Source organism: Euprymna scolopes, chromosome 5 (assembly GCF_053919585.1).
Source record: "Euprymna scolopes isolate OS-2025 chromosome 5, ASM5391958v1, whole genome shotgun sequence".
Lineage (NCBI taxonomy): Eukaryota > Metazoa > Mollusca > Cephalopoda > Sepiida > Sepiolidae > Euprymna > Euprymna scolopes.
In genome coordinates this window covers 83,378,207-83,404,646 of record NC_136486.1, presented here as the reverse complement: position 1 = coordinate 83,404,646, position 26,440 = coordinate 83,378,207, and the positions used below count along the sequence as shown (strand labels likewise).

The following is a 26,440-nucleotide window of genomic DNA, read 5'->3' as shown; positions in this document are numbered from 1 at the left end:
AGCTATTCATATACTTAGTAACCTCTTTTATAAAGGTTCGACCAGTAGTATTTCCTGCAAATAAGCTTGTGAGTCTTATCGATTCCCATATATCCCTACTCATCATGGCACTAATTCACTTTGTTTCATAGCACCTTGGGCACATTGAGCCTTGGACTTACCTTTCCATCCCTATTTGAAAGATAATACAATGAGCCACCCTGTATGAGGAACCTAATTGCACGTGCCTTGATCATCCTTCCTGATCCCCGAGCTTCTTTTAGGGCCTTAATCTCTGAAACATTTTCACACTCTTCCTCACATTCTCTACCCAATACAGATGGACTGCTCTGTACCAGTACATTCTGGGCATCATCGTCCATATCTATGCCATCCGGCTGGGTATGTGTCCAACGGAAATTAATGACATTAATTTCATAAGCGTTAGCATCTACGTGAGGTATCTCGCCCAGGGATTCCTGTTCCAATACCTTAGGGATCGTGATAGCAAATCTGCACATGTTCTCTCTGCCTGATGTATATTTGATCTTGCAATTAAACCCACTCAGTTGTAGTATTCACTGCTGGATTTTCTTGCTTGTCCATTCTGCCTCAAACAAATGCTGGAGAAGCCAGTGTATAGCTTCTGCAGGGCATACACTATAGCATGAGCCTCCCTCTTAATCACGTGCCATCTCTGCTGAGTAGGGGAAAGTCGGTAAGACAAAATATAGATTGGTACCTCCTCAGGGATGCCAGGTTAGGGCAGGTCGATTTGCAACTTTTTTCAGAAAATCAACATGGCACTGGTTATGATAGTTGGGATTTGATGTGATAAGAACATATACCAAAAATTAGATTCCCATCTTGAACAGAAAATTGAGCATTTAATTTTAAAAATCATGTAGAAAAATCCTTCATTTACATAGCATTTTTCACAACACTGACTTTGAAATTTCACTATTTTTATAAAAAATTCAATTAAAATTGATATATTTATATGAAATACATTGAAAGAAAAATAAATACATGAATTATAATTTTAATTATGAATTAGCAAAATATCTCAACTTTTACTGCATTGATTAAATAAAATTTGTAAAAAAAGCTAATTAGCAACTAAGTCTTTTAAATTTCACAATTCAAAAAGATATGTGGAGATGTATTACACAATATAACAACTTGATACAAGTTACAGAACCATGTATTTTAATTTTTTTTTATTAGAGGCAATAATATAAAGTTATAATAGAACTAAATTGTTCTGTATAATTTCCTTTTGAGGAAAATGAAGGTCTAATTTGCTGGCATAATGATTTCGTAATAATGTATCTGTCTTGTCAGGAGCCCATATACAACTTTTTGAGAAAAATCAAATTTGACCAGTGTGTGGCTGCCAAATTGATAGCAATAATCTTTTTCATTTTTTTTTTTTTTTTTTTAGTTGTTCACTATTTCTGGAAAAAAAAAACAACACACAAAAAAAAAAAACAATTATTTGAAAACACTTTTTTATATTTTTGCAATGTAATATGAATAAAACTAACTATTGTTTGGGTAAATTAAGAAAACTAAAAAAATTTACTGGATAAATATTTATTTACCTAATGGACAAAATCGTTTGAATGCCCTCTTCTCCCACATCCAATTTATCTGAGTTTATCATCGATATTATATTTTCCGGAAGTAGTGCAAAAGTACTATATTTTGAACTGTTTAAAACAGTAATTTGGATTTCAGTTAACTGTTTTGTTCTCTGAATCATATTAAAATATACTGTTGTTGGTTAAAAAAATTGTCAGTTTTGATCTCAAACCAACTAACTGCATACACTTGGATGATAAATTTGACCAAAATGTTTAATTTATCATAGTGTTTGAGGATAGACAACTCTAGTCCATAAACACATTAATTTTGTGGCTTATGTTAGCCATCTTCCTCGATTCAAGGGCCCAATTTTCTAAGTTAACTTCTCCACAAGAAATGACAACAGCATATTTAAAATGTAGCCTCTGGTCTTCACACTTAAATTATTTGTTTCTTCTGCTGTCAGATAATGATGATCGGGAGGGACACTAATTTTTTTTCAAATTCTACTTGAGGCAAATCTTGATAATTATTGATACAAAGTTTCCCCAAAAGACCAGTAAATGTTGTTAGGCTTTTTGTTGTTTCATCAATTAATTTAAAAATTGCTGTAAATGGCAGTTCTTCTAGTGGAACCTGAAAATTGGAAAATTTGCATGTTTAATAATAGAGCCAGATTACATAATAAATACCAATATATTATTTTATTTTCCACAAAAAAGGAACATAATTGCAGGTGAATCTATAGAATTAATTTTACCTCCTTGTTAGGAGGACAAGTGCAGATTATGTGCCTTGTTTGATACTTTTCTGTCTTGCACTTTACTGCAAAGTCAGCACATCTCAAGACAAGAAATTTACAGCTACAAGAAAATATATCAAACGGTCTGTGTAGCTGTTCCTTTATTCTTTTCACTTTGGTTGCTGCAAGAGATTTCCTGTCAATCTGTTTGGCCCTCTTATAGCAAAATATATTGACCTTCTGTCCTATATAATGTTACCTTAACAAGGGTATTTGTGGATTAACTGCTTGCCGGATACTAATTATTTCCTTGGCAATTAACTGAGAAATCTCACTATTTTTTAAGTTGGATAACTTTTCGAGGAAATAACTAAACTGGATGACTTGTGAAGTTGGGGGTGCTGTTTCATCCAAATGACAAGGTGGACCAGCAAATTTTGTGAACCACGAGTTAAAACTGAACGCCGTGCTTTTACTGACATTCTAATCTGAAAAGTAAAATAAATAGATTATAACTGAAGGAAACTGTTTTAGGCTATGTTCCAGTTTCATATGTAAAAAAATAAGTGCTAGTTATAAGAAATAATGAAAAACTTTGTAGAGTTGAATTAGATGTATTGAAGAGAAAGAACCAAACACAATCAGAGGCATAGTAGTGTTTAGTTCAGACATTTTTAGCAGATTTTAGCTCCTCCTTTGATAAAATGAATTTATTCAAAAAGATTTATTCTTGCTGTAGCTGTGCCATTTTTAACGAATGTTTAGAGTTTGAAAAACCAGTGCTTGTGCATCTATGTTACTATGTTATTTTTAATAGTATTTTCAAGTTAAATTTAATTTTTATAATATTTTTGTTTATTACATTGTTAGGTGAAAGTACAGATTAGTTACAATACAACATCCTTCCCATATTAAGAATGGCTGTCTAAACAAGTTATTTTAGCACAATAACAGATGCCCAAATAATAAAAAACCTTTAAAGGAGTTTCCTTATTTACTCGTGTTAATCTTTGTGGGTTATCTGATTTTAAAACTATAATTTTAGAAGAAAAACACTGCTTAAAAACAATTACTTACTAAAAATAAAAGAAATTAAAATCTGACACTAATTTTCTGCAAAGTATTTTTATTAGAAAAACTTGAAAATTTACGTGGTTATGTTTCATAAAGAATGTGTAGGATAAAATTGTATGGACTATTTTTTTTGCTTTAATATAAAACTGGAATATTACCATATTTTAATAAAAATTTCAAATAGAATTTGATGTGAAATAGTAGTTTGGTGCAAAAATAATGTTTTTTGACGTTAATTTGAACGTCAAAAAATGCCATTATTTTTGCACCAAAAAACAAATTAAAAAAAGATAAAAGAAATATGTTTAAATTCACTGCAGACACTTGAAATTTAATAATATATATTTTAAGTCTTTTTCGTTTTTCCTTTCGAAATAATTGAGCATAAATTGTAATGTTTTCAAATTAAATAATAAATAAACGTTAATTTTCAATATCAATAATGAGCGTTTTGCGACGGTGAAATCTAAAATGTTTCCACCCAAAAAAAGTTCCTGAAATGAAAAAGCAAACTTTGGTTGCTATTATTTAAAAAAAAACATAATTTTGCCTTTACAGTTAATATTTATTTTATTAATTCATTATCCTCACTCATTTTATTTAAAAATGTAGTTTAAAACATATTCTAAATAACGATTCCATTTTCTTAACAGTACGGATTGTTTGGATGACTGGACGTTCTTAACAATTCACCGACAGGGTTTTAATCGCTTCAATTTTTCAACTTTTAAATTCATTTCTTCAAGCAAAGATAAAGATTTTGAGAAAAATATTTTGTGTAGGTCTTTTCTTTGTCAAACCCCAACTATCATCACCATTGCCTCACCAGGGTTCCAAAATCGACCTACTCTAATGCCAGGTATAGAACCATCCCTTTCAGGACAGGGCTGTGTAAGGTAGGCCCTAATACACTTTGCTGGCATCAGTGTACAGAACCATAGGTTTACTCAAGTCTGGATAGGCTATTAAAGGTACCGCTGACAACTGATTTTTTAATGTGTCCAACGAGTGGTGGTAGTCCTTGCTCCACTTGAACCAGGCATATTTCTTCAAATCCATGAGTGAGGTACCCAACCTAAAAAAATGTTGGTATGAATCGCCTGTAGTACCCAATCATCCCTATGAATCCCCTGACCTCCTTGACCATAGGGGGAGCAGGCATCACTTCGATTTTGTCATTATCAGGCTTCACACTGCTTTCATGAATAACAAACTTAGATATCTCGTCTCCTCCTGCAGAAATTGACATTCCTGTAGTTTAATCTGCAACCCATGTTTTCTCAGCTGATCAAAGACTGCAAGTGCTGAATGTGCTCCTGAGCACTGCGGGAGAAAACCGGTATATCATTCAAGTATGCCATAAAGAACTGCTTCAGTCCCTCCAGCACTATTGATATGAGCTACGGGAAGACTCCCAGTGCATTAGTTAGCCCGAAAAGTATTATTCTAAATTGATGTACCCTTCATGACATGCAAACGTAGCTTTTCAAGAGAGCAGAGTCAGAATAACACTCATCAGGTCATCAAGCTTTGCTTGAAACAATATTTTTTTTTCCTCATTAGAAATCATGCTTTATCCACACAAAATTTAGATTTTTCTATTTTCAAATTTGCAACAATAACTTTGCTTAAATAACTAATTTGTAAATTATTTGACTAGACTCAAATTTTGACATGTGCCATTTGGTGATTAGTACTTAATTAAAAAATCGGTACTTGTACAGTTTAATCAAGACATTAAAAAAATAAAATATCGAAAAAAATTTAAATTGTACGTATCTGTTATGGAATGAAGTTTTCAAAAAAAAATTTTTCACTTAATTTCATCAAGTAGTTTTTGTTTTATAGCGAAAAAACAATTTGTTATGATACCGAGCAAAAGGTTCGATTTTTAGGAAGAAAAGCTAGTAATAATGATGGGGAGGGAGAGAGAGTCGGCGCTTTAACTGGAGTTATCTCCCGTGTCGTTTCTAAAATTTAAACAAATTCAAGATGTCTGCTTTCAACGTATTGTCATAAAAATGTGTTTTTCTGCTGTAAAAAAAAAAAAAAAACAAACAAAAAAACAAAAAACTATTCTATCAAATTAAGTGAATTTTTTCGGAGATCTTCAGTTCAAAACGGATACATACAATATAACTTTTTCTTCGATATTTTCATTTTTTAATGTCTTGATTAAACTGTACATGTACCAAAAAAATGTATATAATTTTTATAATGGCGCTATCTATGTCAGGCCTTGAACTTACTGAGTGCTGTGCTATTTTGCATTTTCTCTTAATTTTAGAAAAATAATAATGGGAAAGAAGAAAAGACAAAAAAAAAAAAAAAAAAATATTGAGTAAAGAATTTCTCTTTACTTTTATTAAACATCATTTATCAAATTCCAATTCCGTGTTGTGTTCCTATAGCAAAAACCTCAATGGATTCAATACTTGTTGATTTATCTTGGACACATTGCATGTCTTCCACCATCCACAGGAATCAAGGCTCCTGTTATAAAAGAACTTTCATCTGAGGCCAAGAAAGCAATTGTTTTGGCTACTTCATCACATTCTCCAGGCCGGCCAAGTGCATGCGTTCCTTTGCTCCTCTCTAAGAACTAAAGAAAAAAAAAATTATATTTACATATTTTATAAAATCTATAGGCATCTTAAAAATAAAAGTAATTTAATTTTCTTACCTTAGCATAAGCTTCCTCGTCTAAACCAGCTCTTTTATGAACTTCAGTGATAATTACACCAGGACTGAGGAAAATAAAATAAACATATTACTGATGTTGTCAACCCCCACCATATTCAAAAAGAAATATTAAACCACAGTTAAAATTTGTGTTTCCAAGAACATTAAGATTGCTTCTTTGTAATCTTTTTATTTTAGACTCTTTTGGCAAATTTCAGACAAGAATTATTACTGTATTTATCTTATTTCCTATCCCTAATACAATTGTTACTTGTAAAAAAAAAAAAAGCATGAAGTACTTACTTAACACTATTTACACGGACTTGTTTTGAAGCCAATTCTATATTAAAAGAAATATAAAAAATATATTAAAACAACTTTCAAAGGAGTTCAATTAAAATTTTAGCCCTCCTCCAATGGAAAACAAAATTTGAAACAATGAAATTTATTAAAGCTGAATTATTATAAATCTAATGATAATCTAACTATATTCTTTCAAAATATGAAAAATATGTAGTTTTCATATTTCAATTTGAAAATATAACCGCTTTTCTTACGGATTTTAAGTAGTGCAAAGCTTACTAATCTCATTGAGAATATATAAACCAAATTTTATGCAAATCTAAAAATTATCTCATCTTAATCACATTCTTTGGTTGGAAAATTAGAAACAAACATTGATCGTTGTTGTACTCAATTTGATTATGTTTGAATATCGCCAGTTAACATGGGACAAGGTTACTCGATTGATTTCCACATGCACAAAGTTATGTAACATCATTTCAATACATGTGGTTGGTTGGTTGTTTTTATTTTACGGCATATCAACCCTTTTCGGATTATTTAATGCCGAATCCAAAGATTTTGAAGAAAACATTTTTAATAAAATATATTTGTTGTTTTCAAGTTGGTTTCTATTTAACCCATAGTTGGAACCCTAACAAGTACTACCACTCCGGGTCAGAGTGGACCTGGGAGCAATGGTAATTAAAGGGTGGCTCCACACTCCCCAAAGCCTGCAAGCTGGGGCCTCGCCACTGGATATAGTTTAAGGTCATATCCAGGACCCCCATTGAGGGACTTTTACCCTCTGCAGGGAGGCAGTCGGTGTATTCTAATGCCCCACCGACATGGCCGAATACATGTGGCAGCTAAGAATTTATTCATCTAAAACATAACTTGTTGGAAATAATTGTATTTATAAGTAACTACCATAAAACATGTTCAAAACTATGCAACCATTTTATTTGGTTGAAAGATAAAGTTTCTTTAGCTTTTGAAAGCAGTGGTATACATTTGGTATACTATACTATCAACTGGAAATTATTTTGGAGTATTTGTTTGATACAAGCCGCTGCAAATATTTTGACAGCACTTCAAAGAAATGGAGTGAAATACAGATTTGATTATGTTGCTTCTGGCCACCACCATGACTTTTGTAGTTTCAATAGTCCTGGCTAGTTTGAGGAAAACTATGGAGAGGAATATGTGATGGAGGAATGACTATAGTGAGATTAATATTTAACAATATTTAATTTGAAATTCATTGAGACTCAGTTAAGTTCTCAGATTTTAAATATTTTTTCTTTTTTTACTCTTAAAAAATAAAAAAAAAAATTTTTCTTTATAGAAAATGAATTCCTCTATTGCTTAAAGTCTTTCAAAATGTATTTTCAAGTGCTAGTTAAAAAAGAATTCAAAGTTAATACTAGTGTTGAGATGATTAAGAAAAATCAGGAATCAAAACAAAATTGGAACTTTTTGAGGTATGATAATCATAAAAATTTATGCCTTTTTTTCTTTTATTGCTTTTTTTTGTTTTGCTTAAAACTTAATTTTCCATGGCTTGTATTAATGATGAAATGATAAATATTTACTGATTTTAAGTGAATAGTAAGACAAAAATTTATAGTTCGTCCACACAAGTGCATTTTTATGTTTGTGAACGTATATACACATTATTACATGAATTATTTTTTTGCACCCTCCTCCCCCATGTATATATTTAGAAATGAAAAAATACTCAGAATTGGAGGGAAAAAATATATTGGAATCATCCCATACCTAGTTAATACTTTAAAAAAAAAAAAAAAATCATTCATAAAAAAAGAAAGTGAAAGTAATGTTTCTCATCAGCCATTAAAGTTATTGTTAATGGCATTCCAAAAAAAAATTAATATATTAAAGGCACTATGTCTGTCTCGATACTTTCAAACTATCTCTCCCAAAACTAAAAGTTGAAGAGAGGGCCTCAAATGATTGGAATTTTATGGACCGTTCTTATATGGGTCCTTAGCCGGTTAAAATAGTTGTTATGGGGTCAAAGTTGAAAAAATCGTTATACATTTAGTACATTCATCGTTTATTTTTTATCAGTTCATATGCGTGTCACATTGGACAGTGGTCACGTCATCAGCTTTGAATGCTAGAGTTTTGCTTTTCATTTCAATTCTAGCTGATGATATTCAAATACTCTTTTTTACTTTTGAAATCATAATTCTATAATAATATATACAAATTCTATTAAAAGACATATTCTTTATATATTTATATAATCGTACCAAGAGCAACACATTTGGTCAGTTGATCGAGTGCACTTTTTGACATGTTATAAGCAAGGACACCAGGAAACTGAAAGAGTAAAGAAATCTTATTTAAATAAAAAGTTTTAATTGCATGCATGTGGGGAAAATATTTTCTTTTCTATTGCAGTTCAATAATATCTATTAGAAGAGTTATTTCAAGTAAAAATTTATTTTACTTTGATGTCTTAATATAGAAATCAGATTTGTTGGACATTAATTAATTTCGATTTCATATTATTTAAAATTGTGTATTTTTACATGTATTCAAACAATAAAAAATACCCACTAAAATCAAGTTATTCGAAATATGATCTACATACTATTTGATTCTTGTCCAGAATTCCCCTTATATTAAAAAGCAAAACAAAAAATGTGTATGTATGCATGATGAAATGGAAATGTCATATTCCAAAAAAACACATAAATTAATCAAGTAGTTTTATTTTTAACAAAGGAAATCAAATTTTGTGAAAAACTGTCTTGCATTGCCATTTTGAAGAAACAAAGGCAGATAACTCCACAATAATTCAAACTTGCAGGATCAGCCATGTAATTCCTATTAAAATTGTTTAAAAATGATTTATTTATAAAAACAAAATACTTGATCAATTTATGTGATTTTTGGAATATCATCTTTTCGTTCTGTCATGGGTACATATATCATACAGATTTTTTTGTATTTTTTTTTTTTTTTTTATTATAGGGGTATTCTGAACAACCACCGACTGTATTCTTAAAAAACAAAAATGTATATTTACATATAAAATAATAACAATTTTATACTGATCATGGCCATATTTTTACAATTATTTACAACATGCCAATCTATGAAGAAATAGTTATCATTTTTCATGAAAATTGTGCAAATTTAATCATTTTTCTATCTGCAGGACTTATGTAAACAAATGCATTGTAAGTAGCTTTTTTTTTAATAAATTCTTTATTATTGCATACAGATAAGTTTGTTGAAAAAAAGATGGTTTTTAATTAGAATTCGATTTAATTTAAAAAATACAGAAAATACAGGCAAATTTTTATGATGTATGTCACAGAATGAAAATGTCATATTCTAAAAATTACGTAAATTGATTAAGTAGGGGTTTTCTTTTTTTTAAATAAAAATCAAATTTTATGATGCAAGACACTATTTTTTGATAGGTCATGTTTTATAAATAAGGGGGAGGCGATTCAATCTATCAAAACAAGCCTTATAATGAATACTATTTACTCTTGAAATTGCTAAAAATCATTTAAAAAATATGACTTTCTATATATAAAAAAAAAACTATATTTTTATGATGTATGTACTCATCATGGAATGAACATGTCATACTCCAAAAATCATAAACTGATCAAGTATTTTTTTTTTTTTTTTTAACAAAGAAAATAAAAATTTATAAAAGTATTAATTATTTGAAATACAAACTCAATAGTTGAATTAAGTTTCCTGCCCTTGAATTTTAACATATAAAACACATGGCAGCTCTTGGCTTGCTTGGTATAAAACTTGATGAATTTACAGGATCTTTGGAATCTGACATTTTCATTCCATAACAAGTACATACCCCATGAAGATTTTTCTGTATTTTTAAATTAAGTTGAATTCTAAATAAGAACCAAAAAGATAAAATGGACAATAGAAAAAGAAGATTTATTTACTGATCTAATTCCATTGACACTGGACACATTAATGATGTTGCCTTTACTCGTAATCAGATGAGGAACTGCCAACATGGTCAACTGGTAAATTGACCTGGAAATAAAAGAACAATAAATGTATACAATAATTCAGCAGCAGGTTTGACATTAAATGAAAGTTTTGCTTGTAATGTCAAAAAAATTCGTAAAATTTTACATAACTTACCTTACATTGATATTGAAAACACTATCATATTGCTCCAAAGAGGTTGTTTCAATACTTCCATGTGCCAAGATACCAGCACAGTTCACCTAAATTTGAAGACAGTTAAAAAAAGATTTTGTGAATATAGAAAAAACTTAAACATATTTATGTGCGCATGTAACAAACACATACATACATGCACATGAAGTCATGATTGATACTGTTATGAAGTAGAATGTAAGATCTCATTACGATTTATGAAACTAATAAATAATGGCATTCAAAATTAACAGAAAAACAACAATTTAGCAGCTCTAACTATAAAAGCAAGATAATAGCAGCAGCAATGAACAGTAATAAGATTTACAAATTTATGTAAATACTCAACTCTGATTAGTTAATTTCTTGTAGTTTGATTGACTGTTAAAATCCAACCTCAACCAATCAGACGACAGTTGCTGTAAGAGCTGGGCACCTGCTAAATTTGCTCTTAAATAGAGAGGAGCCAAACTCATCAGCCAGAGTTAAAACTCGAGAGAGCACGGAATATGCCAGATGAACCTTTGACAGAAGCAAGACACAAGCGAACAACTCAAATTAACCTTGGCCAATGGGTCTTGGCAATCACAAGCATGATATAAGAAGTACTTTGGACATCACTGGACTACCACCGGTCAATCCTCAACATCTTCATCAGAAAACCACTACTCACCACGGGTCAAATCCCCAGCGTTCCTCACTTGAACCTCACAAAGAATTTCTGCTATATTTCGTGCTTGACTATTGAATAAACTTTCTTCAATTTTAAAATTCAAAACAAATAATAGTAACTGCATGTTCAAAACACGGTTACTATTAACACTGCTACTACCATCAGCAAGGACTACTGCTATATTTTGTTAATCAAAACAAGGTATCAAGACAGCTGGGATGACTCCATTATTGAACTGACAAACACCTTTTATTTTTTTTAGTTTATTTTTAAAATAAACGATTGAATAATCAATCACTTATGCTGTCTGTTTCTTTCTCGCTTATCTCTATATAAATAAAATGAACTCATTTTTTCCCGTCTGATTTTGACATTAATAGGATTAAAAATCAAGATATTTCATGCAAATATAATATGCACAAACGGCAGAACAATATCTGAGGTGTGTTACAGGCTTATTATTTCTCAAATTCCTCGATAATCTTAGATTTCTATACTTTTTCTGCTGAGAAGTCACAGCCAAAATCGGTTAAGATCAATGGAAGTGGTAAAATATTTTCTCTCTAATAAATTCCTCCTCCCCCTGCCACCACTTAACACCGTTTGGGGATCGTTCACAAGGAACAGTTGAGAAGAAAACACCGGTTTGGCTTCGTAGTTCTTTCATGTGAAGTTATTTAAAATCACTAAACTAAGCTGCAGTGCTCTGTGGCGTAGTGGTTAGCGTGCTGGACAATTCACATTATATTTTCACGTTTGCGCCGACCTACCGTAGTCGTTTTTTTTTTTTTTTTTTTTTCCTAAACAACTGGAATGGACTTTTCTTGGTGGCCGAACTGTTAACGTTGCAGATGTTTTTTTTTTTTTTTTTCACACTTTATTTTCCTACTTTTACTCATGACTCCGGGTTTGATCCTTCCTACTTACCTACCATAACATTTTTTAACCCCCCCCCCCCCCGTCCCGGAAACAAACACTCGGGCAACGCCGGGTACCCCCGCTAGTTCATAATATGACAAAATGTTGAGGAGTTAACTTTTAAAGCTTTAATTTGAATGCATAAAACAGAATATATCTTTCATAATTTTACCACTAATGAATTATGGAGACAATGAGGTGGCTATTGTATTCATGATCCTTATTAATAAGCAAGTAGAAAAATAAAAACAAGAATAAAGTTAATATTTACCAAAATATCCAATCTACCGAAGCATGCAATAGTGTTGTCTAGAGTTCTTTTTACATTTTCCTCTTTTACCAAATCAGCTACAATGATGAGGTGCTAAAAATAAATTTTAAAACAATGAAAAGTCGCTGCATTAAAACAACAAAAAACAATTTTTTTTTTTTACATAGGCATCACTACTTATCAAGGCCCAGAAACCACTCGAGGACAAGGGTTAAAGAGTGTACAGTAGAAATTGGACAATATAGTAATCATTAGTAATGGAAATACTAGTAACTTATATGGAACGGCTCATCAAGAACTTGTTTACGTTAGACTTGAAGACAACCATATTGTAGTCAGCCGGAAAGCAGGAAAACGGAAGACAATTCCACAGGCGTGCAGTTCTAAGAAAGAAGCTTTGTTCATGGAATCTACGTTTAGGTTTAGGCACAGATAAAGAGTGGGGGGAATTATTGATAGTGTTTTCAGCTAGACAAGTGTTTCTTTGAAATTCTTTTATTTCACAGACAATAGAAACAAATTGATTTCCAACTTAAACATTTTAAATTTAACGCTGATGAGATTTCTTGAAACGACACCTACAAGTTTCTTATCCCCAGATTGTCTGAACATAAAAAAGGAAACATTAATTTAAGTTCTACACTTTATAAAAAGATACTTATGGTTACTTGAAATCCATGAATTGTTTAAAAGTAAAAACCAACTTTTAATTTTGAATATTTATATGAATTGACATCCATTTATATGAATGCTTACAATCTGCAACAAAAGAAACAAAAATAAATTTTCATCATACAGATTTTCTTTATTCAAAATATTAGAAATTTGTCCATTTTTATTTAAAACAAAATAGGCCCCCATAAACTGGTTCATCTTTTTAAATGTTACATTAGTAAAATGTAAAATATTAACACAATTTCAAATATTTTTGCATAATTGTTTCAATTAGTTGTAAATTAACTGTAAAAAATTGAAATGCAAAAGCATTTTTACCTTTTTCCCATTTTTTTCACATTCCGCAAGAACTTTCTTCAAATTTTCTTCGTTTCTTCCAACAATGGCAGTGGAAGCACCAAGTTTGGAAAACAAAATTGCTGTGGCTGCTCCAATTCCGGAACTGCCTCCTACAATATATTAACCAAGATTTTCTTTATAAATACTTTATTATCAGAGATGAAAAACATATTGTCAATTTTATTTGTAGTTTGTTTAGTGTAAATCTTTTTTAAACAAAGCAACAAAGATTTTTAAAAATATATATATATAAAAAAAAAAAAATCAGGAAAATGAGAAAAGTTTGAAGATAAGAGATTGGATCTGGCAGTTCAGACAACATGATAGTGTTTGTATGGCTCAACAATAATCAGTGTAAAACCACAAACTAAAAAATAAGTGAATAAATAGAAATATGCAGGCTGTGGCAATATCAACCATCTCATAGAAAGTAATTACTTTTTTGTTCATTAATACATCTGGTGGATGTAAGGCATCAACAGATTAAAAATGGTCACAGTCGGATAAAGTAGCTGGAATTGAGCCTGCAGTATTACTGTTTTTCACTTATGCTGACCACTACATTTTGGGGCTTTCTTTGTTAGTCTGTGTTTCCAGTTCACATAAATGAACAAGTTGGGTGACCTGATCACGCTTGCTGAATGGCTCAGCAATTTTTATGATTGCACAACTTACTGAAGAACAAAGCAGCCTTCTTAGAAAAAAGACAAAGAGTAAAAGCTGCTAAGCAAGTAGAGGCAATACAACCAAGCAGTAAAAGAGGAGAGAAAAAACACAAGTAACACATGGCTTATCTCTATCTACTGATCCTAACTGACACTTAAATCTTTGACAGTACTTCCAACCAATTCTTTTCAAGCAGGAGACTCTGTTGCAATGTGTGTCAGATCACCGCTTCCACTAAAAAAAACAAAACAAACAATGGCTACGCTTTTTGGTAGAAACAGACACATGACCAACAATCCTTAAAGTCGCAACACGCATGTGTGCTTAACGACTTCCATTTTGTTTTTATCAGAATCAAGAGAAGACACACATAAATCTTGACTTTTCATAACTAAACAAAAACAACAGACTTTTGATTTTGAACTGAAATTAGTATAAACACAGCCGATATACATCTAAAACACGTTTGATTATAAGAAGTTTGATCATCAATTAATAATAGTCATTTGCATGTTTATCAGCATCATTCCTATAACATCAGCACTCTTTGATAAATACAGTGCTTTTTCAGCAAAAAAGCCCTAAGCTGGTGAGGGAGCAGGAAACCTCCCAAAATGCGACTGATTCACCCAGTCAAGTCAACCGAGCCCAGCAACTGCAAGGTCTCAGCAGTGGTAGTTCAAACGGTCCTTTTCAGAGATAATTACCACAAACCACCTGTAAGGCAAACTTCACTCCTTACTACTGCCTGCCTTCTGAGACTCCCATCTACAGCTAGTAAACTCCGGCTCACTCTAGCGGATCCAGTGCCCCCTGACATCCATCTACCTGTTTCAGTGTCTACTGACGTTCAGCTACCCGTTCTGCCCACTGGCCTTCGGCTACCTGTTCTAGAACCCATTGACATCCGGCTACCCGTTCGAGTGCCTACTTATGTCTAACTACCTGTTCCAGTGCTCACTGATGTTCAACAACCAATTTCCAGCAACTGATCCCGTCTCACTTGAACTGATCCTGAATATCTTCATTACCTACAATTTACCATTTCGATTCTCTGTGAATAAAACACAATATCCATATAAGACTATTAAATGAATATCAGTGTCTGTCATTCTTCTTCGTGTTTATCTTGTAGTTGTATGGTCGATTGTCACCTTCACAATAACTCAGTTTGACCCAAATGGCAAACATCTGAATCAGGCCACCTGACTAGTAGAAAAAGCCTGGTAATGCCACCCCAAGCAGTCAACTTTAGACCATTTCATTTGTTGACGTTGACTATGACTCCTGTAATATCATCATACCGTTTGAGTGCTCTACTTACAGTGATAATGTCTCAAAAGCCTGATACACAGTGACATACGTCATCAGCATAGGCAATAACTTTGGATTGCGTGCCATTGGATACTGCCAACACCTTGGTGTAGGTGGTACTTAGTTTGCAAAGGAAGGGCTCCAATACAAGGGGCTCCAACTGATAACTTGACACAGGGTTGTGAGGCCAAATTAGTAAAATTTTTTGAAGTAGTTTGGTCTTCAAAAATTGTATTTAGCTTTTTTGTGATTATTCTACAAACATATTTATTTGATTGTAATTATTAAAGAAAATGTTATAATTAATTTGTTAAGTTTGGCCTTCAATATTGTGTAGGACATTTTGGCTTTATCTTCACTATTTTATGAAATATATTTATGATTTTATATTATTAGTGAAAATTGGACTTTAAACATTTTATTGTCTTTATTTGTTTAATTTTGAGATATTTTTTCCAATGATTTTACATAAAAATATATTTGGTAATAACTATTAAAGAAAACATTATAATTAAATATTTTTACTCTGTTGAGAATAACAGCACAGTATATATGATACAACCTTTCATTAAACAAAATCTCCATTTACAGGTTTCTTTCAGTTAAGTCAGAGAAAGTATCAAAAGTTAAACACAACTTTCTTACACCACACAACACTAAAGCATCAAATTTACCAATTTGAATTACTATCTTATCAAATGTAGGAGTTCAAATTATCTTATTAACTTGTAGAGATATGACGTAAAAGACATAATTGTCAAAGGAGGTTGAATTTTTTTGTTTCAAAGTAACAAACAATTGTAATTAACTATAAATTACACCTATAAAGAGTAATTATTTCAAAGTTATTTGTTCCTAATTTTTCCAAAGACATTGTCTCATTTTGATTTCAATTTCTGTATATCTTAAATGTTCTCATAAAATTTAATTCAAATGGTGTGTACATAAAAATGTCAGTTTATTTGATTTGCAACAAAAATTAACAATAAATTGAAAATACGAGGAGGTCAAAGTTGTTTGGGGATTAAGGTGGGGGGGGGGGAATAATCATATAAGATTTTGTCTTACAATTTTTTTAAAAGCTTACTCTAAACGAATTAATCACCTGAATATTGCATTCACTTTATGAATATGTTGTTTTAATATTAATTTTATGTAAAGAAAAATGACATGTAAGCTAGAGTGTGACAAATTACAAACAACCAAAAAAGAAACAAATAAAATTAAATAATTGGCAGGTTAGTAAAGCCCTCTAAATCTATTCTAAATGTAGCCGGCACACTATTTTCAGGGCTGCAAAACCTGAAAATAAGCAAATTAATCTGAAAGTGGGAGTGGGAACTAGTGGGAAATAAAAGAAAAATAAGGATAGAGAATGAGCAATGCTTGTAATCTCCAAAATAAAGTTATTTTGTTTTAATAAAGTATCTTATACCTACGAGGAGCATGCAATAAGTAATGTCCCTGGCCCACTTCCAGTTGTCTGATCTAGCTGAAATTTTGCATGTGCAATGATTTATATCTCTACGGGTTATGTGACAAATTACAGCTCTGAACTAATTGTGGTTTCTGTTTTACAGGTGTTTGACCAGAGTCAGGTGTGAAATGGAGCCTGTTGAAGGTCGACCAGTGATCCGGTTTTTGTATTTGAAAGGACGCACACCGCAGGAGACTTTTGATGAAATGAAAGAAACTTATGGTGATAATGCCCCATCATATGACCTTGTAAAATGCTGGCATCGTGAATTCAAACATGGACGGAAGTCTGTGGAAACAGCTCCCAGACCTGGTCCCCCCCCCCTTCTGCCATTGATAAGGCATCTGTCCGTCAAGTTGAGGCTGCCATTTTGGAAGATCGGCGCATTACTATTCGCCAAATAGCCCAAGATGTCAAGATTAGTACAGGGTCTGTGGAAACTATCATTCATGACCATTTGCATATGCATAAGGTGTCTGCCAGATGGATTCCCAGGTTGCTCGCACCATTCCAGAAACGAGAACGCGTCAAGTGCTCGAGGATGAATTTGGAGATGTGCCAAGAACATGAGTCAAAGTTTTTCAAAAGACTGATTACACAGGATGAAACCTGGGTCCATCACTATGATCCAGAGACCAAAGCCCAGTCAATGCAGTGGAAGCACTTGGATTCGCCACCTCCAAAGAAGGTAAGAGTGCAGCCCTCCGCTGGCAAGGTCATGCTCAGTCTTCCGGGACCAGGACGGAATAATGATGACAGATTTCCTGGCAAAGGGTACCACAATTACAGGAGCCTATTATGCTTCACTTTTGAGGAAATTAAGGGAAGCTATCAAAATCAAGAAGTGGGGCAAGATCAGCAAAGGTACCTTCCTCCTGCAGGACAACGCTCCGGTCCACAACTCGCATGTCGCCAGATCAGAAGCACAGGCGTGTGGTTATGAAATCCTCCCTACTCTCCTGACTTTGCACCCTCTGACTTTCATCTCTTCCCAGCCATGAACTTGTTTTTGAAAGAAAAACGTTTCCCAGATGATGCAGCCTTGATTTCTGAAGTCACGTCGTGGTTGGAGGACCAACCTGGGGTGTTCTACAAAAACGGTCTCCAGAGCTGCATCAAACGATGGGAGAAATGCATAACTCTGGGTGGTTCCTATGTAGAAAAAGACTAAAAACTATGCTAAATTTCGTTGCTCTACTGCTATGAGATGTGGGTCAGGGGCATTACTTATTGCACACCCCTCATATATATTATCCAGTTTGAAGTGCTATGAATATTCTGTCCCTCATATATATTATCCAGTTTGAAGTGCTATGAATATTCTGAACTTATTACTCAACTAAACTTGTGTGTAGTCATGTTAGGCAAAGTCTAAAATAAAAATACTGAGTTTTTCCTTTCACTGAAGATGGAAAAAAAAAATCGGTCATGATAGTTTAGGAGATAAACAAGTTCCTTACTGACATTAATCGTAACGCATCTAGTGGTTTCTGCATTACAATTTAATCTGCAAGTTGTTAAATAAATCCATATATTTTTGTAAAAATATAAAATGCACTTAGGAATATTCTAAGTATTTTTTTCAAATATTTTCTTTGCAATTTATTGAAAATCATGAGACAACTAAAGATTTAATTTTATTTTAAAACAAAGTCGATGCTGTTAGTGTACACAATACTATTTTAATTTTTTTCATAAACAATTGAAAATAGTCAACAATTGATATGCAAAATACAAAAATGGTGTAGGAACAGAATAGTTAATAATGCCCTCTCCCATGTTAAGAATGAGTTTCTAAATAATAGCACTATTCAAAAAACCAGTCATAACGTCTTTAAAGTTCTCCAGTATGCTTTAAAAACATATGTAAACTGTAGAATGTATTATTAATATTCCTTAACACAAATGTTTCTTACCACATATCTATACAAATTTAATTCCCCCCAAAAGCATATATAAAAAGTCCATGATATTAATTTCATAGGGAACATCTTAAATTCACTGCTATGAAAACAATACAAAATTAATAATAAAAAAAGACAATTATTTGGACATGTAAATAAGAAAATTTAATATTCTCCTCTGAGCAATCAAGAAAAAATTACACACAAATAAAGTTTGTTTTGTTTGCTGAGCGTTCACATAGATACATACATCATGACTCAGAAATCTTTGCAAGTAATGAAATTCTTAGATGACTATTTTGCACAAGCAACAAATAAAAATTCCAAATTTATATTTTGTATCTAAAAGTTTCTTTTTCTTTTGTAATCTATACATTTATAAAAGTGAGAATGTGTGTGTGTGTGTGTGTGTGTGTGTGTGTGTGTGGGAAGACACTACTCAACGAATTTTTTATCTACAAACTTGAAATTTAGTATACAGGGTATTCAGACATGTGGAAAACTTTAACCGGTTTTCATCCGGAAAAAGGGCTGCTAAGGAGTTAAAATTGAAACATTGGTATGTAGTAGTCATCGGATTTTTATCTACTTGTCAACTGTTTTACAAATGCACATGCATGAATGGTTCGCATGACAGATTACTTAAGAATACATAGGTTTGAAAACACTTTTTAAAGATCGTATCAAGCTGGCCTACTTGACTCACTAATATTAGGTTTTGGTTTCGATCTCAACTTGAGTATTTTTTATTTACAAGAAGTGAATTATTTAGAAAAAAATATAATGCTCACATGTCTCAGTTTCTGTACGAATTAAAATATAAAATTTAGACGTATTTTACGACCGGGTAACACCGAGCAGCTTGCTAGTATATCTATAAAAGTGAGAATGTGTCTCTTTGTGAGGACACTTCTCAACCTATATACAGGCTGAAATGATAAAAGTGTCGCCCTTAAGAAAACACAACAGCTTTATTTTAAAACTTATTAAAAAATCAATTCAGGTAATTCAGTTGACACCTATAAAATGTAGCCGCCTTCAACCTCAATCACCGTCTCAATCTAGGTCCAGAAATGGGAGCATGCCTTTTCCACAAGCGCTGGCGGGAGCTCAGTGAATACTCAGTGGATGACGACAATCTGACTAGCTTTGGTATTGTGGGAGGTCATGTTGGTGATGTTCTCTACGGATGACCAAACGAAGCAGTCCAGCGGGTTCAGGTTAGGGGAGGAGGAGGGGGCAGTGAGAGAAGGATACAAAGCCATAACACTCCTTTTAAAGCCAAGCCTGGGTCTCTTTGGACTTCTGGGCAGGCGCCGATTCCTGCTGCCACACCCAGGGTCTGTCAGCGGTTATTTGATTGCATCAGGGGATCATCACACTCTTCAGTACATAATAATGTTATAACTTGGATCGGTAGAGAGCATGAGTTATACAGCGGCACATCTCTGATCTCGCTTGTCACTTTCAGACATGATAGAAGGCTCATATCGCTCTTAGAATTTGTACACAACTGGCTAACTAGTAGATGATCTGAAAAAAAAAAAAAAAAAAAGAACCGGTTTTCATCAAACGGAAATGGAACCATGGCGACAATTTTATCGTTCCACCCCGTACCTGACAAATTTTTTACTTGAAATTTGGTATCTAGGGTTTTCAGACATGTGAAAAATTTTTTAATCGGTTTTCATCGGGAAAAATAGGTTGCCAAGAGATCAAACTTCGAGGTTTGAAAGCACTTTTAAGCTATTTTGGCAAGCTGGTCTAATGGTTATCATGCTTCTTTAGGTTTTGGTTTCGATCCGAGCTTGAGTATTTTTTTTTTTTGGCAAACATGTATTTCAACGGTGTAAATTATTTGATAGACAAAAATTTATAAAAGTTATTTATTTTTACATAAAACACATGGCGGAGTTGTACCCCCCCTCCTACGTGATTTCTATACTGATAGGTTTTTTTTTTAATTTTTTCACTGGATTATTATTGATTGGACACTAATTAACCAGATTATTAAAAAAAAAAAAAAAAAAAAAATCATTTCAACATTTGAAAGTGGTGCTCACTTTTTAGTTACAACGTTCTGGTAAATCAGTCACCCATTTTGTAACCAATAAAAACGCGGGGTAATATCCATTGATAGCGTATGTTGGTTATATGAGAAAATAAAGCTGTGTACGCATTATGTTTCTTTTCTGTGTCTTATACATTAGTACATTAGGGGTCATTTCCAGTTAAAAGTTTATTTACTGCACCCCACCCATCTGAACTACAGAAAATCATGATTAAAATATGTAGGTCTCGTGTAAATAACTAACGATGAATATCTAATATGGCCGACCAGACGGGTGATCAAAAAGTCAGATCGAGCGTACCGGAAAACGAAATGAGACCAACTCGACACCTGGCTTTTTTTTTTTTTGGCTTGAACTTTGCGCTTTTCGGATTATTGTCATGTTTTATTTTCTTGGTGGATTTTTTTTTTGGCCGGTTTTTTTGTTGGAGGGGTGGGGGGCCCAGAGATTATAGTTATAGGTAATTATTAACAACAAAACTGGTGAAAGTCCAGATTAGTAGCAGTAGCACTTGTAAACAAAAATGAGTACCTTTTATTTTTTTTGAATAAAAAAAAAAAACTTGACGAGAACACGACTGTTTTTGCTTTAATAATTACTTTTTATTCAAACGTAACAAATAAAAATTTCAATTTGGCTTTTTTTTTAAAATTCAATTTTCACCCCAAACAAGGCACAATGCCACTTTGAAGCAGGGGGCTACTATCAGGGACTTGATTAGCAGGAGCATTATGAAGGGAGATGAGTAGAATGTTCACATTACACTTGAACTTCTGCATATCAGTACAGTTGGGAAAGCAGAATCCAAAGACCTGCAGTTCTGGGGAAGAAACTATTGGAGTAAAAGGCTTTCTTGCACCTAGGGATCTCTACTGTAAAGGGATGAGACTTAGTAGCTTGTCGGGTTTGTCGGGGGTAGTTACGTCGAGGAGGTACAAGTGTTTGCAGTTCGTCAGAGCATTCACCATTAAAGTATTTGTAGAACAGGCAGAAGGATGCAACATCTCGTCGATGGGACAGAGGCTGAAGCCTAGATGACAGTTCAGCACCTATCAGGTTGGCGACTCTCTTTTGAACCCTGTCCAGGAGCGAGAGACAAGCAGCAGATGCACCAGCTCAGATGTGACAACAGTAATCCATACATGGGCGAATGGTGGCCTTATAGAGGTACAGGATACTGTCAGGTGTAAGTAGTTTTCTATCACGGTAGAGGGAGCCAACCTTCCTTGCAGCAGCCTTGGCAATGCTCTTAATGTATCTATTCCAGTTCATATTCCCTGTAAACGTTAGGCCGAGGAGTTTAAAAGAAGTACTTTCAGGCAATGTGTTCTTGGCCATTGCTATTGGTGGTAGAGAAGGTTTCTTGTGGTTATTGAAGGAAACAAGCTTAGTTTTAGCAACATTGAATGTGACCATCCATTTTTGTCCCCATTTCCACTACAGATTGTAGTGTTTCTGCCATTTCCTCAGATATGTGTTCATTTGTTTTTCCCTCATATCTGTTATAACCCATCTCCGAAACAATTTTATCAGGGAGGTCATTTATGAATATCAGGAATAATAGAGGTCCAAGGATAGACCCCTGAGGTATTCCCGCATTTATGTCATATTGTTTAGATGTACGACCGTCGAGGACAACTTGGATTTTTCTCTTACTTAAGAAGGATTTAATTACATTATGAATTCTTCCAGTGATTCCATATGATCTAATTTTCCTTAGAAGACCATCGTGCCATACCCTGTCAAAAGCCTTAGATATATCAAGGGCTACCGCTCTACCCTCCCCTGTTTTGTCCAATGAAACTACAGTTAAGATATCTGCTTGAACTTTGCGGTTTTCGGATTATTTTTTATTATTGTTTTTTTTTAGCCGGATTTAACTAAAAACAAAACAAAACAAAAAACAAAAACAATTTTGATGCTTATGCAATTATGTTACCGTTATTTTTTATGGTTTAAGTGCCTTTCCCAATGTTTGAAGTGTTTCTAATGTTTTTACCTATAACTATAATATCTAACAACCCCTCACCCCACCCCTAAAAAATATCCACATAACAAAATAATCCGAAAAGCGCAAACTTCAAGCCAAACTTCAAGCCAAAAAAAAAAAAAAAAAAAAAAAAGGCCAGTTGTCAATTTGGTCCGACTTTTTGATTACCCGTCTGGTCGGCCATATTAGATATTCATCGTTAGTTATTTAGACGAGACATACACATTTTAATCCTGATTTTCTCTAGTTCAGATGAGTGCAGTAAATAAACTTTTAACTGGAAATGACCCCTAATGTACTAAATGTATAACGTAAGGCACAGAAAGGAAACATTTATAATGCGTCGTACACAGCTTTATTTTCTCATATAACCACCATACGCTCTCAATGGCTATTACCAAACGCGGGTACTCATCACTCTGTATTAGCACCAAAACGCGGGTATATCAAAACCATAGAAAGTAAAAATGACATGAGCTTACCGCATTTGTAAGTCTAGGTCGACCGTCGGTTTTGTTTACACAGATTCGAAAAAGTTGTCACAAAACAAATATAGAACAAATAAATGGGTAAATATCCAGATACGCTACAAACAAAACACCGACCACTCTAATTTATTTTTTTTTTTTTTATAGGTAATTGAGGAGTCAAACTTGGGGCAAATTTACCGTTTGCATGGTATTAACCCCTGAACCCACGAACTACTTTCCACCATTTTGGAGCTTCCGTTTACGCTACGCGCGCTGTAGCATAAACGACGGCTTGAAAAAGCAAACTGCCTTCTCACATGGCGTACAATTGTACACTGAGTGATGCATGCATATGCATCACTCTGATGCACCGAAATTTAATTTTAATTGCGAGATTGAATTGTAAATGCGACAATCCTCTCCATTATTAAAACTAAAATAAAAGCCAACTTTACCTGTTATCAATGCGATTTTATCACTCAGATTACACAGTCCGTTTTGTAGAGCCATCTCCGTTTAAACGGGTTTCTCTTCTAAAGTTCAGTTATCTTTTCATTACACTAGCAAATTAATTGGTTTCATTTTAGGAGAGTTTCATTCGAACAATGTGAGAGCTAACAACCCCCACCTCCATCTTAAGCATGGATTTCTAAATTTGTTTGAGAATGTTAAATTTTAGAAATGCCAAAATGTAAATTCTAAACGAAACATTTGCTCGTTTTAAATTTACAAAAACAAAAAAAGGTTGGCAGGATTGAAGTTTAGGTGGCGATTAACCTCGAACACAAAACAACCCAAACCAAAAACGAAAGGGACACAAATATCGATTCACCGGTTTTTATCCATGGAAACAGTGGTCATATCGTTCAGTTTACAAATAAGCTGAACTTATTTTTCAAAAATAAGCAATATAAAGAGAATTTTTTCGGTACTCCTTGGAAGTTGAGTTCCATGGCGACCAGCATGAAAAGCAAGCGTCGCTCCCTTCCTGACGCAAGCACACGTAACATTTTTTTTATTTACTGACGTTGTTGTAACTAAACGATTATTTGTCACATTATTTATTTATTTTGAAAAAGTTTTACTCGGTCGACCTAGACGAGAGTACCCAAAATGGCCGACCAGGACTGAGATATGACACTTGACCGGATGTAATGGAAGAAATATCTCATGTATTTAATTTAAGCCGTCGTTTCGTATCTTACAACATCGTATCTTACAACATTTGGCTTTTTTCTGATAATTTTATATAAATATTTATAAATTATTAAAGATTAAAGAAAAAGTTACAATAAAGTATTTGTTGTATATGTTGTAAGATACGATGTTGTAAGATACGAAACGACGGCTTAAATTAAATACATGAGATATTTCTTCCATTACATCCGGTCAAGTGTCATATCTCAGTCCTGGTCGGCCATTTTGGGTACTCTCGTCTAGGTCGACCTTTTACTCTTTATGAATATTAAAAAAAAAAAGTTACTAAACATTAATAATGTCAGACATTATTAATGTCTCACTTTTACAGACATTTGTTTTTTTAATTTCTTTTTAAATGACGACTTTTTTTTTTATAGTATTTGCGGATAGTGGGTAAAAAACAAAAAAATAACTAAACCATTTATTGATAATTTCTCACTTTTACAAATATTTTTAACAAATGTTATCAAAGTTAAGATACTGAGAAATTGTCAGTAAATGCTTTAGTTATTTTTTTCGTTTTTTACCCATCCGCAAATGCTATTAAAAAAAAAAAAAGTCGATAAAAAGTCATTTAAAAAGAAATTAAAAACAAATGTCAGCATATCCATCCGCAAATGCTATTAAAAAAAAAAAAAAAGTCGTCATTTAAAAAGAAATTTAAAAACAAATGTATGTAAAAGTGAGACATTATTAATAAATGTTTAGTAACTTTTTTCTTTTAATATTCATAAAGAGTAAAACTTTTTTTCAAAATAAATAATGTGACAAATAATCGTTCAGTTACTACGACAACGTCAGTAAATAAAAAATGTTACGTGTGCTTGCGTCAGGAAGGGAGCGACGCTTGTTTTTTTATGCTGGTCGCCATGGAACTCAACGCTCAAGGAGTACTTTTTTCTTGTTTCTAAATTTCTTTTGATATTGACCTATTTTAATATTAGTCTTTTTCTTTGGGTTTGTATTACTGTACACATAGATTCGAAAAAGTTGTCAAAAAAACAAATATATAACAAATAAATGTTATCAAAAGCAAGATAAGTTACTTTTCTACCAAACTGGATATATTTTTCGTGTTTTTATTCAATGTAACATGTTTATTCAGCTCGAAAAACATACAGTGTTTACCGATGTATTGGAAAATTCAAGATGGCGCCTCACTCCCTCTTTAACACGGTAAGTTTGGGAAAAAGTGTTATAAATAAAAACCCAGATAAAATACTGTTAAAAATTCACTCAATATATGTTACCGTGACATAGGTTGACATATATTCGGCGGGTTTTTAATAGTATTTTTTCTAGTTTTTTATTTATAACACCTTTTCCCAAACTTATCGTGTTAAAGAGAGAATCAGACGCCATCTTGAATTTTCGAATACATCGGTAAACACTGTATGTTTTTCGAGCTGAATAAATATGTTACATTGAATAAAAACACGAAAAATATATCCAGTTTTGCAGAAAAGTAACTTATCTTGCCTTTGATAACATTTATTTGTTATATATTTGTTTTTTGACAACTTTTTCGAATCTATGTGTACAGTAATACAAACCCTGTTTTTCATTTCCAGCGAGGTTTTTGCGTGACGTCAACAGAGTAAACAAATATCACTAAAATTGAATTAAAATTAATATTAATGTCTTTTAGCAATAAAGAAAAAAATACTAGCATTAAAATAGGCTAATATTAAAAGAAATTTACAATATTGTTTAAAATAAAAGAAAAAATTCTGTTTATATTGCTTAATTTTGAAAAATAAGTTCAGCTTATTTGTAAACTGAACGATATGATCACTGTTTCCAGGTGAATTGATATTTGTGTTCCTTTTGTTTTTGGTTATGGTTGTTCTGTATTCGAGATTAATCGCCACCTAAACTCCAATCCTGCCAAAAAGTTTATTTAACCTATTATTTTTACCCCCCCCCCTCCGCCACCACCA

General features: G+C 32.8%; 1 protein-coding gene across 2 annotated transcripts; it reads right to left on the bottom strand.

Moving 5' to 3' along the window:
- Positions 1 to 2,251: 2,251 nt before the first annotated feature.
- LOC145276899 (3-oxoacyl-[acyl-carrier-protein] reductase FabG-like) lies at positions 2,252 to 24,478 on the bottom strand. 2 transcript variants are annotated; one of them, XM_080128345.1, is made up of 9 exons: positions 23,756 to 24,478; positions 13,387 to 13,517; positions 12,394 to 12,486; positions 10,514 to 10,599; positions 10,309 to 10,402; positions 8,626 to 8,695; positions 6,368 to 6,404; positions 6,066 to 6,129; positions 2,252 to 2,796 (listed from the first exon to the last, which is right to left on the bottom strand). In XM_080128345.1, exons 1-9 carry the CDS (start codon positions 23,808 to 23,810, stop codon positions 2,650 to 2,652), a joined length of 777 nt encoding a protein of 258 aa, XP_079984471.1. In that variant the 5' UTR covers positions 23,811 to 24,478; the 3' UTR covers positions 2,252 to 2,649. The 2 variants fall into 2 exon arrangements, with proteins under 2 accessions (XP_079984471.1, XP_079984470.1); XM_080128344.1 differs by lacking the exon at positions 2,252 to 2,796 and adding an exon at positions 5,708 to 5,984.
- Positions 24,479 to 26,440: the final 1,962 nt, after the last annotated feature.